The sequence below is a fragment of the Thermobia domestica genome, chromosome 9 (genome assembly GCF_964235325.1).
Source record: "Thermobia domestica chromosome 9, izTheDome1.hap1.1, whole genome shotgun sequence".
NCBI lineage: Eukaryota > Metazoa > Arthropoda > Insecta > Zygentoma > Lepismatidae > Thermobia > Thermobia domestica.
This window is the reverse complement of record NC_137462.1, coordinates 67,223,449-67,237,419: the sequence shown is the minus strand read 5'-3', so window position 1 is coordinate 67,237,419 and position 13,971 is coordinate 67,223,449. Positions and strand designations below refer to the sequence as shown.

The 13,971-nt window shown below is 33.9% G+C and overlaps 1 protein-coding gene across 1 annotated transcript in view; it reads left to right on the top strand.

Annotated features, from left to right (window-relative positions):
- LOC145660861 (phospholipid-transporting ATPase ABCA3-like) overlaps window positions 1-13,971 on the top strand; it is a 99,560-nt gene that overhangs the window by 50,897 nt on the left and 34,692 nt on the right. The window contains exon 14 of the mRNA XM_081726287.1: window positions 5,296-5,587. Coding sequence (XP_081582413.1) covers window positions 5,296-5,587 — 292 coding nt within the window. The remainder of the gene's footprint in view (window positions 1-5,295; window positions 5,588-13,971) is intronic.

Here is a 13,971-nt window from a genome sequence, read left to right as displayed (position 1 = left end):
TTCTTCTGTAAATCCTCTGCGTTTATCAGTGAGAAACGTTTTGTAGGTCGAAAAGTTCCTTTCTACATCAGCAGAAGTAACTGATGCACGTGAAAAATATCGAAAAATACCAAATGTCTTTTTGTGTTAGGTCCTCTTTGAATTTCATGTTTTCACAATTAAGTATATTTGCAATGTCACTGATTGTTTTGTACCACTGATTGTGGATTTTGCATAATGCTTGGCAAAGTTTTACTTACGGTATTTTCGCAACACCGTGAGTTTCACTGGACAAAGTCTGCTGTAATTCACCCAACAAGGAGAGCGAATGCAGCAAAGCATTGTTATGTCATTCCAACTGTCTGATAATTTCAGATATTCTCAAGAAGTGGTTGTGTATGTACTTAATTTTGTTCTCAATGCCACTTGTGGAGAAACATTTTTGTAACATATAAATAGCGGCTGTATCATCGAAATTTAGTGAGTTTACAATTGTCTTCACTTGATGATTTAAGTTTTCTGCATAATACAACACAGTTTCTACCTAGGAGCCTCATTGAGTTTAAACTGGTTACGGAGACAGCGGAACATTTTTCGCAACTTCGCGAAAGATACGTACGCGCGAAGGAGCTTTCACAAATACTTTCTTTATATTTGATACAAGCGCGTCTACTTCCAGATATTGGCATCTGATTTTTTCTGCTACACGATGAAGACCGTGTGCAAGACAAGTCAGGTGGGCTAATTTTGAATACAACACTTTATTATATTATTCTATCTATTATTCTATACAACGTTTTATTCCACATCTGCATTTATAAAGTGATTCAGTTCATTTTAACTATAACCTACTTTCTTGTGATATACTCTGAAATATGCTAGTATGCAGCAATAAAATTCGGAAATATGCAGTATCCTGCAAAGTTTACGAAATATGCATGCACATTGAAATTCACTCAAAATATGCACTTATATGCGCTATCATATGCGTCTCAAACGAATCCTTACAAGGCTATTGGAAAGAAAAAATACTTTCCATATGTTTCTGCATGTTACTATAAAAATGCACTTTGCATATAAATCCGGACTGTAGTTATTATTTTAGGTCTGCCCCTCAGGATTTTCGTCGTATTCATTCCAGAACTCCTTAGGATGTATTTATAACTTCAGTGATATATATATATACCTGAGTTTTACTTGGGATTACGATTGTGTCCATTTGGAATTACTTTAGAACTTATTTATTACTTCAATAGTTTGCATTCGCAGTTTGCTAAGAGTTTTAACGGAGTATGTTTAAAACTCTTTTTGATTAAATGATAAAACTGTTACAGAATATTTTGTTTTACCACCTAATCCTCTTCTTCCGTTTATATTAAATGTTTAGAAGCGAGTTCATTAAATAGTACATTGATTGTTCTAGACACTCTTATAAGTATCCATAAACATAAGGAAAGAGTGTAGTTGATGTATGAAAAGCAGCTTTGTCGTGAGTTTTTTCATTGAATCAAATTGTACACCTTAGATTAGAAGCTAGCATACATAAATTAACAGAAATAATGACAAATTTATCATTTGTTGGCCTTTTGGTGAAGAATTACTTGGCATGCCAACAAAAATATAAAATAGAAAAGTCAAGTGTCAGCAGGCTATGATATATTCAAATTAATATCTATTCAATTCAAATCAACTATTGCTAGAATTTTATTATTCTATAAGTATTATTCGGTATTTTCTTATATCTAAATTATTATAATTTCCTAATTATATTAACATTTTGATTTTATTGGAAGTTTATTTTTACCATCTTTTTTCTTAGAAAACAGTGTAATATTGTATTAGTATTTGCTTGAATCGCTGATTTAGTTTCCGAATATCAAAGAATTAGGATTGGAAACTTCCGAATAACTAATAACATATTCCAAACGACTTCCTTTTATGGTTTATACCAAAGGTTTCAATCCGTTAGACAGTGCGTCCCACATTAAATATTTCAATGCCATTCGTAAACCAGTAAGCCATACTCGGTAGTTAGAATACAATACATTGCTATCTATTTGAACAAACTCCATGGCTCTGGATATGTAGCTTAACAAATAAAACACAGTTCTGACCAGAGCATAATGAAATATATTAAAAACTATACTTACAATCTGTTATAGTCTCAGAGTGTTGGTGTCTGATGAAGAGGACGTTAGGTCCTTGAAACTGTAACAGATTGTAAGTATAGTTTTTAATATATTTCATTATGCTCTGGTCAGAACTGTGTTTTATTTGTTATGCTATCTATTTATTTTATTTATTTAATCTGATTTTCATGTTATTTACTTAATTCTTGAAAGAGCATAGGTCACAACAAAGAGTTCTGCGGGCTATGAGTTGAAGGCTACCGGTCCATACAGTTTCGCAGTTTTTGAAACGATGCCTGGAAGCACACACCAGTCTTTTTTCGAAACACCTGTAATTCCTTGCTGGTACACTTGAACAGTCTCTTCTGCGTTGTCAAACGTTTCCCACAAATATTCTCTTTCACTTTCGGGAATAGAAAGAAGTACTATAGCGACAGATCTGAACTACAGTTTGGGTGATAACCCACCAATCAGACGCGTGACTTCTCCAGTTGTCGATTGTGTGTAGACAAATTGTCATGATGCACATGAAGAGCTCAGATACCCGTTTTCGATCACCTTTCACGAGTCTGGAATGCAAACTGTCCAATATCAATATGCACTGTCCCCCTTCTGCTATTTAAGGGGAAACACTGGTCATACTTCTGTTTTGCTTTAAGGAAGTATCCATCTTTCACCGACTAATGCCACTACAGAAAACTTTACTGTAGGACATTCGACTTGAATGTCAAATCAGGTTTCAGTATGCAACAGAGTTCCTCCGTTGAAAGTTCTAGCTCCAGCTAATCTCTGAAAATTGAGGTAAGTTTAATTTAAGAGATGCAGATATGGTAAAAGAAAAGCCTATATCCTGATTATTTGTGGAGGGAAATTTAAAATTTTGGATTGTATGTTTTTTTTTTTTTTTCGAATTGGATTGCTTTCCTGTAAAATTAGTTAATGTTTAGAGTAATTGGAGCAAGTTATTTATATATCCATGCGCCAGTGGCGTAGTGAAGAGAGGGGCCCAGGGGGGCCGAGCCCCCCCCCCCCAAATGGTTCCGACAACTTATTTTGGTACTTTGATGCTTGTAATTTTGTTTCGAAACAAACAACAATTGCCTTCTATGTACTCTATTTCAAAACAAAATATGTCACTAAGCAGTTCCTAAACAAGCTCTGTTCACCAACGTCGTCTTTATTATTTCAATATGTCTGTATTTTGGTCTGTCAGTTCAGAAGATTTACTTGAGTTAGACGTGTTTAGATGTCGAAATAAAACACAATTGCAATCGCGAAATGTCGGAAAATGTTTTACAAAATTGATTAAAAGCAAAAAGAAGACAATTGTTCTAATTTCGGTGAGGCACATGTGCAAAGAAACCAGAAGACAATGGAGAAAAATCTAAACAAGATATTAATTCAGATAATGGCTCGAAAAACGTTTTAGAAAGATGGGTAGAACGGAAAGAAAGAAAATAGTGGTGTTAATTTTGGCGAAGAAGATGTGCAAAAACAGCAATCGAGAAACAACAAAGAAATATTTAAAGAAGAGAAAAATGTAAGCATTATATTATTATTATTATTATTATTATTATTATTATTATTATTATTATTATTATTATTATTATTATTATTATTATTAAAACTAAATCTTTCGCGGCAAGGCCCTCTCCAAACAAAATTCCTGGCTACGCTACTGCCATGTCCACATCAAATCATAATCTATTTAAATTACCGTACTGACGACGATAACGAACCTTTCGAAACGGTTAGAGATGTTTCTTGAAATAAATAAATGCTATGAAAGCTCTTGGCGGTTCACCTTCTTTTACGTATAACTAGCCTCTATCACAGATCTCTATTACGTCATCACTATCATCTCGCTAGAGTTCCTCTGATGGTATTACGTACAAATAAGAGCATAAAATACACACAAGCTACGATGATTGACTAAAAGGAGTTTGTCTCACTGCTTGTGCAGAATACGTAAATAGAATGACAGGATTGTTCTTACGAGAGGTTAGGGTCATCTGGACACATCAGTAAGGTAGGAAATGAGAAGAAGTTAGTAATCTTTCTCCTTCCTGCAACCCATTTCACTTATATGGTATGTAGTCTATAGTTGAATGTTTTGACCTAAAATATTTATAGGTGATTTTTCAATGATTTTTCAATATCTCTTACTATTTTAGCCAGTTCACTTATTACAGGATATTATTGATAGTGCTTGTAACAGATCGGTTCCAAGTGTTTCTGTGAGAAAATGTCTATGCACATATGTGTAGACGCCTAGGTCTATCCTGTCTTATTAGCCAAGGATTTATATTTCCTTTTCTAAAGGTTAAAAATACATCCATTTCTCAATATTAGATTTTGTGACATTATTTGCTACAACAATTTTAAAAGAAATTTTACATATTTAATATCCAATATGTAACTTCATGACGATAACAATGTTGGAACTTCAAGTCTCGTCACCTATTACGACATTTTCTACATGTTCTGATTTTCAAATTTTTCGATCATATAGCGGCATGATTGTACCCAAGCTTGCTGTGATATTCTGCTGTGGACTAGGAAAAAGCAAAAGCTTTCCTCGAATAGAGGTATTGGTGCAGGAAAGTGTGTGTTGAAGTTAGTTTGGTGATTCGAGTCCCCTCTATGTGTTGGTAATCGATCATGAATTTGCCCGAAGCACATTCTCAATAATCTCAAAAGGAATTTCATCAAACAAGACTGACAGATGGATTAGATCTTGCTTCCTCCTACAGAGAGAACTTTTGTTTCGTCACAATTTCAAAACCAAACTAGTATACTTGCGTTCGTGATAAAGGAGAGTGTGGACATGCTCTCTGCGAAGTCCCAATGAAGTCCGCATTTGTGTTTCAGTTAAACAACTTAAAACGTTTAAAGTAAAGCATCACATAAAAATGTTTTCGTGACAGCTGCATGTGTCAATCCCTAGTGGGAACCTGGGACTTTTCGCTCCAGAATTATTCAAACACAAATGCGGTTCTATGTGTTTGTACCCGCACTGAGTTAGAGATGTTAAAATCTCCAGAAGTTCTTCTCTATTTATAGTGAGTTCCCCATGTCCGAAAATTAAATTACTGGGCCTCTTGAAACTGATCCACATCACAAGATAAAATTTATGCTTTTCTGCCTAGTTTATTTAAATCATGTATCATGTTTTATTTATTTCTAGGAGACACCATATAACTGGTGGAGTTTATTTTCATTACATCGGGCAGCAATGTGGTTGTATATGATTCCTATTGGAATGCTTATATTCATGGCATATTACGCAATCTTCCCATTAATGGAGCGAGTCTCAAAAGTTAAGCAATTGCAACTAATGACCGGTACAAACAAATTCTTATACTGGTTGGCTTCCTTTACATGGGACTATTTCTGTTATTTTATTGTGAGCATCACTATTGTTTTTGTTACTTGGCTGGTTGACAATCTGAGAGTTTTTAGTGATCCTTCTGTATTGGGTAAGTATGTTTTCATTATTTCTTCAAAGACAAATACAATCATAAAGTTTTCTATCGGTTGTCTGAACATTTACCTTCCTTGAGATATGTCTATACTTACTATCTTAAATGAATTTGAAAGAACTATCTCTTTATAGTTATATCTAGTACAGAATAAAATACTCCAAGCAACTGGACTAGTTTTTTTAATAAATCATAATAATTCTTATTTGCATCACTAGTAACGTGTCGCACAGATGTTGGAGATTCATAATCTCATTATTAGAAAGAAATTGTGGATATTGATTCATAAGTTTGAAGGATGAAAACGTTGCTGCTGTCTTATAGCTTGTGGTGACACATATACTGAAATGTGATAAAATAATGAAGGACAATTCACCTCTCAGGCGATTACTTCACACATAAATAATACTTCGTTATTACTCAATTACTTCGTTAATACATAAATAATACTCAATTGCAATATCTGCACCCTAAAATTCAATGGCAAAGAAAAACCTCAATCAGTGATACTTATTTTATCCACAATTATGAATCCTTTCAAATTTTGCTAAATCTTGGGCACCAGTTAGGAGTACAAATAGGGTCATTGCCAAGGATAAGTCTCACTAACATATAATAGAGACGAGTAATTGAAAGTGATGGGAAAATGAACGAGACCCTTTTGATTTATAAAGTCTAACATTCTGGAAGTTTCAAAAGTGATATACTTAACACGTCCCTCAAGGAACAAGTCATTTGAAAATAGGAATACTAAATCAGAGATAGAATTAAGTTTAGTATGAGGCATGTCGTTGATGTAATACGCATATTCAGCTTAAGTGGGAAGAGCAAAACTAATTGTTTGATATTTGTTGATGTTTATCCAAACATGTACTCCACCATGGAATATTGTTAACGTCGTGTTATAGGATTAATAATAAATTCCATGGCCCGCTATTCTGACCTAGATCTTTTTTGCAGATTTTCCATACAATATCGGAATAGTAGTACTCTTAAGTATAGGCTCTGTCTGACTTTCCTGACACCCTTTCCCATTGCTGCTTTGTTTTTATTGATTATTAATGATTTCATTATGAATTCATTTATTTTTTAATGATTTTCCTCTAAATACTTTCCTATTGCTGTTTTGTTTTTGTTGATTATTAATGATTTCATTATAAATTTATTTATTTATTAATGACTTTCCTCTACATCCTTTCCCACTGCTGTTTTGTTTCTGTTGATTATTAATGATCTCATTATAAATTTATTTATTTATTAATGACTTTACATCCTTTTTCATTGTTGTTTTGTTTTTGTTGATTATTAATGATTTCATTATAAATGCATTTATTTATTAATGGCTTTCCTCTACATCCTCTCCCATTACTGTTCTGTATTTACTGATTATTAATGATTTCGCTATAAATTAATTTGTTTATTAATGACTTTCATCTACGTCCTTTCCCATTCCTGTTTTGTATTTGTTGATTATTAATGATTTCATTATAAATGTATTTATTAATTAATGACTTCATTTTCGTGCTATGTTAAGACTCTACAGCCTTCTCTAAGCACTTTATCACATGCAGTCTGAAAGAAAAAACTCGCCACCCTTCTCTCTTAAAGAAACCCTGTACTCTTATCAACAGTTGGAATTAAATCAAACAAATATGAGCTTTCTTTGACCTATTGAGATCTTTACTTAGAACCAAATTATTAGAATTTTCAATGTACGACTGCCAGAATATGGCTTTCTAAAGTGAGGTGAATGGCCAAGATTTTTTGAAGAGCATACGAAAAAAAAACTCATTATAAAAGAAGAAAGTTTTAATCTAATAAATATTAATTCTTCTTGACCAATTGAGATCTTTACTTACAAGAGAACATTTCGATTTTGTGAATTCAATTGCTGAAAATGATTGCTAGCACTGGATTCAACGCCAAAAGAAACAGAGAAAATGAGGGTCTTTAGTGGCAGACCGTATACAGACTGGGAGATAAGTGAGGCCAAAGTGCGAAGATAGCACATAGAAAATGTCTACAAATGCCATGTTAATTTTGAAACTAGTAGAGGAATTGAGGTCAAATATTGGACATGAGGAATGCATGGAGAGCTCCACTGAATAGACGTAATGTGAATCATGGGGGACTTCTGGAAAGCCGCTATATGTTGGTTGAGCGGAAGAAGAATACGTCGATGAAGAAATTTTGGAGTTGATCGATTAAGAAATTTTTCCATTTTAAGATTAAACTCTATTGTTTGGAGCGTGTTGTCCAATAAGTGCTTATAATCAATTATATAATTTGTTGTGTGTGTGTAATGTATTATTCCCCTACATACTAACTATCAGAAAAAAAAAAGAAACAGTCATGATACACCTGTTAGACAATAATTGAAATTAACTGAAAAGATTAATTCTGGAACAATTAAAGGAAATAAGTTTCTAAATCCATGTATTCATTCATGGATCTACTTCAATTCCCATCATTCGAATATATTTTTCCTTCTCCACGAGAGAAGATCTTGCTTATCACTCTCAGTATGGATTGAAATTGAAATTGAAGCATGTAAAAAAGTTCGGATCTGTGGAGATTCGAACCCGGCCAACTTGACAGAAATTCAATATGTAAATCACTTACCTATGCCGACCACTTACTTGATGTTTCACAAAAACTCTTAGCTAGTTAAAAACCTTTCATGTAAGTTTAGACGAGCAATTAAGGCTTATGTGAAGAGACGATCATTAGTTGAGTTAATTTTCTTCATTAAGTTTTGTTTAGGTAATTATATTGTAATTCTCTTATTGATTTATTGTTATTAACTATCATTTCAGCTCCATAACTTCATAGATTCAACCTGTTTTACACAAGTTACTGTGACGTGAAACAAAATGTGACTTGTGCGAGAAATACATAAGGGTGTTTTAAAACAACACCGACAACGTTTGGGAGGTGATTCCTGACACCAAGATAAAACAAAAAGTATAGACCAACCTGGTTGCACAAATGCTTCCTTTCGGAGTTATAGGCTGAAATATATATATATATATATATATATATATATATATATATATATATATATATATATATATATATATATATATATATATATATATAAAGATTCATAGCTTCAAAATTGTGGAACATACAGTAGTCGGGTCAAGATTTCACTTAGGAACTAATACGTGCACTATCCAAAAATACATGTTTCAGAATCATAAAGTAGTTCTGCAACAATTTTTATGGAGGTAGTTGGTGAGTACTTCAAATTAAATGCCCGTAGCCAAACTGGCGGAAGTACCACAGGATTCTGAAACATGGATACTTGGATAGGGCACATACTAATTCCTAAATAAAGTCTTGACCCGACTCCGCTAGGTCCCATAGTATTGGAGCTATTGACCTTTAAAGTTTAATTTTTCATGTTTTCGGCAGCCTATAACTCTGAAAGAAAGCATTTGTGCACCCAGGTTGATCTATACTTTTCGTCTTATTTTGGTGTCAGGAATCACCTCACAAATGTTGTTAGTGTTGCTTCGAAACACCCTGCAAATGCATTGCAAGAGACGTAACTTTCAATTATTCACCGCAAACTCAGTCATATCTGATAGTAAATAAATTCTAATGTTGAACAGAAAACCACTTTACACACAACAATTTTGAATTAGCGTAAGAAATTGTCAAGCTGTTTGGGTGAATGGTTTGTCAAATCCCAGAGTAGGTAATTTTTCCTTATGCTTCTAATTTACTCGGAGACTAAAAACATTTCTTTGAATAACTCTTTATCAAATCTTTTCTTTTCAAATTCGATTAGGAAACCGTATTATATGAATTGTATATGTAAAATGGCATTGCTGAAAACATAATATTAAGTATGTTACTATTCTACCATAATATTATCCTCTTGAGGGCGAGGCAGTAGGGTTCAGTTCTCGGTAGGAACTTATAACCTTCTTTGTTTCTGGCATATAACCTTCTCTCGTTACTACGCTCAATGAGACTCTCACACTTCACTAAAATAAGTAACCTTTAATCATGTCAATAGAAACCGAAAAATCGAATTCTAAATTTGAAGACAGCTTATGATTTTAACCAAATTCTTTTCAAGCAAACATGTATACCATGGAGAATCACAAGCTACGTAACTTATCATTGTATAGGCATACCTACTTGTAATGAGGCCTTTTTTCCTTATTTTATATATCACAATGTAAAATACGATAAAACTGAATCGTTTTACGTTTCCATAAAGCAAATATTAATGGTACACAAGAATACCTTTTACTGTTATTTAACCAGAATGTTCCATATGTTTTTCTGAGGGACTCAACGTTTTTACGACGGTCACACTGAAACTAACTTTCACGCCACAAGTTTGCTACACAGGTTATTAGCAAAAATTCATCAGGATTTGAATTAATCGACGAGTTCACTAAATTGTCCATTTATTATAATTTCCACTAACTAGTAATCTTAAACAACGATTTTTGTATCACAAGTGTATTCAATTATCCTCTTTTCCTCTATTATATCACAGAGATTAATACGAGCCATCTTAATAAATAATCTTATTTCAAACAATTTTCATTTAAAACAACATTAGTGAAACAGGGTTCTAAGGCAGGGACTTCCTTTAAATAAATCTCCCGTAAGGAAGGTAACTGGAACTGGAAATTAATCTAAAAATTTTCACACATAATTCACTTTTTCGTTGTGTCATCCTCAGTTGAACTTTTATAAAGTTATATTGACGCTTTTTGTTTTCTTAATATTTGTTTCGTTTTGAACAAAGACGAATTTTGCTCACTTTTTTCCCTTTCCCTCCAAACGCCATTCGCCTTCTTTTCACTCTCTTCTTCGACAATAACGTTGCCAGCTCTAAGTGCGTAGTAGGATTCACAGAAACAATCGCTACTTTGAAGTGATATTAAATAATTATGGAAGATTTGGAGAAAATTTTTCCCTATTCCACTGACCAAGTTACAAGATCTGAAGTTTTTTACACTCTTCAATTTCAATTTCAATCCATACTCGGTGTGATAGCAAGATCTTCTATTGTTCAGAAGGAAAGAGATATTCGAATGATGGGGATTGGAGTAGGTTAATGAATGAACACAAGGATTTACAAACTTATTTGCTTTAATTGTTCCAGAATTGGTTTTCAGTTATTCTCAATAATTTTCTAACTCATGTATCATAAATGTTTTTTTCTTTCTTTTGACAGTGTGTAGTGGAATAATACATTACACACATACAATGAATTATATCATTGATTATTAGCACTTATTGGACAACACGCTTCAAACGATAAATCTTAAAATGTCTTCATGGATCAACTCCACAGTAAAAGCTTGTTCCAGTGTTGCTCCACAGATTTACCAACTGTCATCTCCTGGTTGAAAATGTTAGGTCAGGCACGTAGCCAGGATTTCGCGAAGGAAGGGATGGGTCCGAGACATGAAATACTGTGGTCATCACACCAGGGGCTCGATCATTCTAAACAATTTTACTGGAACATATATTGGTTCGTTTAGCCAGGATTTCGTAACGGGAGGGGGGAAGGAGGGCGTAACATGAAATTCTAAAGGCCCAGGAGCTCGATCAATCTAAACTACTTTACTATCAACATATATTGGTTTGTGAGGATATGTTGGTAAATATTTAGGTCAATAAAATGAGGATATGTTGGTTAGTATTTTAATAAACTATGAAGAAATCTCGAGTAATAAAAGGATAAAAAATGTATTGAAAAAGATGATTTTACAATATTTACGTTCCTTTCTTTGTTTATTCAAATATAACAATTTTCCTTTCATTTTGATCTCAACTGTTATGAAAAGTACCTATTCACTATTATAAAAAGTACATACTCAATAATGTCTTGTAAAATATTTTGCAATATCTGCGTTCCTTTTTCTGTTGAATCAAATGTTAACAGAACTTTCTTTCCACATATATTTTTGTTTTTATTATTCCGTTAACTACTGTCTGTTTCAAATGACAGGTTAAAGGAGCAGTAGAAAATTGTTTTTGAAAAAACATGTTTGATATTGCAAGGATGCGATGACGAAAAATTACGATAAAAAATGTCCACGCTATTACACAACGGCACTATGCTTTCGGAAGCTTGAAATCACCTTGACTAGTAGCAGAAATTCTGTGAATTCCGCAACTTTTCTAGAAATTTCAAATTCCCTGACTCTTCCAGGATATATCGCTCCCCTCGCAACCATGTATTTCAAGTAATACAAATTTCCTCATAAGAAAGAGTAACCAAAAGCTTCATGTAGTTTATTTTTAACGCTGATCCTTCTTTTTTTCATTTCATTTTGTTTCATCCTTCCCTATTTTTTTTTCATTTCTGGTCTCGAAGGGGGGGGGGGTAGTCCGGACCCTCCGGACCCTCCGCCCTTGGCTACGTGCCTGGTTAGGTGTAAGTTGGATTGCATCTAACCAGGTGTTTGCTATAGCAGCAAAAGCAGTGGACCAGGCTTAATGGAGATATAGTAGTCAGTGGACAGATATCAGTATATCCTCACCGCTGGTGTAGTGGTTAGCCCAAGTTCCATTGGTGCACGGGGTCACGGATTCGACTCCTTGTGAGAGAGCTTTGAATGAATTACAATGGTTCGGTTTCCATCACAAAACTGTAGGCACATATAGATTCGGCGCCAAAATGGTAAACTAAACCTCAACACACAACAATTAAGCAAATATGTCATAAAAGTTCTAATTGATTTAGCTCGCTTCATACAGAATAGAAACCAATAGGCTCGTACAGAATATGTTTCAGCATCGATAAACACTGGGATTTCCTAAGTCTGATAGTTACTAAACTATAGTTACTTTGAGCTTTCACTTTCTTCGTGATAATTAAGTGAAAAATCGAAGCAACTGTAAAAGATAAATATTGAGTATGAAAAATAAGATAATTCAATATAAATTAAATGTTATATCGTAAAGGACCTTTCTGTAAGAATAGAAAGAGTAAACACTGATTAGCTTCAATTCATCAAATAAAATATAAATCTATATATATAAAAGAGAACGTACAAATCCTTTGTTAGCTCATCACGCTAATACGGCTGAACCAATTTCTTTCATTTTTGGGGGGTTATTAAGATTTGGACCCTAGATGGTTTTTATCATATCACTTTAATTTTCAATTACCAGTGTCTTGAGATAATTGACCATTCAAGTGTCCATAACGTAGAAATCCTTTGTTAGCTCATCATAGCTAAATCTAACCGTATTTATATGCAACCCACATGACCGTGTCACTCGGCGGGTTAACATAAATAACAGGCGATATAATGTTAACATTTACTCCAATCTTCTATGGTTTTTATCATATAACTTGAAAGCGAAAAAGTAAAAATTATCTAAGTAACAAAGTTTATTGCATTCCGGGGTGACCCTAGCGAAGCAGGGTGAAAGCTGCTAGTTTAATATAATTATTTGCAAATACAAATTTTGAGAGCGCTTTCCTTCACACAATTGGTTAATTGCTTCATTTTGCTGGAATTCTTTAGTTTGTATCTATGAGCCTGAACTTTTCTCGTAAATGCACTTTCCCTTGAAAAAAAAAGTGATGTTTTATCTACTTCAATAAATTCTAAACAGGGATTACCTTTCTGATGCTTCTTAATGTTTCAAATTACGTTTAAATGTTTATTTGTATCCTTCTGTTTTTGTAGACCAAAGAGTAATCATTCTCTTAGTTGAGGCTTTTACACCCTCCATTCCAAAAGAAACCGAACGTTTTAAAAAAACAAAAAAAAGCAATGTACATTTTGGAACAAATCATTTTTATTAATCAATGTATTCCCCTTCTGCATCGATACACATATTTGCACGCTCCAACAAGTTGTCAAACGACTTCTCCATGTCCTTTATTGGAATGGTCTTTAGGACGGCGGTCGTCACCTTCTCAATGGCATCAATCGATGCGTGCCACTTTCCTTTCATCGCCAAATGCAGTTTCGGGAACAGATAGAAATCGCACGGAGCGAGATCTGGTGAATAGGGCGGATGATACAACCGAATAATGTGATTTTTGACCAAAAATTCAGTTACAAGTCGCGAACGATGTGATGGTGCATTATCGTCCAAAAGAGTCCAACTGCCGATTTCGCGATATTCGGGCCGAATACGACGAATTCTTGCCAGCAAACGCTTCATGACGCCCAAGTAAAACTCTCCAGTGACTGTCTGGCCGGGCTGAATATATTCTTTGTGGATAAGTCCTTTTGAATCGTAAAAACAAATCAGCATCACCTTAACTTTTGACTTCACCAAGCGACTTTTTTGGGGTGTTCCTTTATCCGGCGCTCTCCATTCAGCACTTTGCCGCTTTGTTTCGGGCTCATATTCAAAACACCACGTCTCGTCACCAGTTA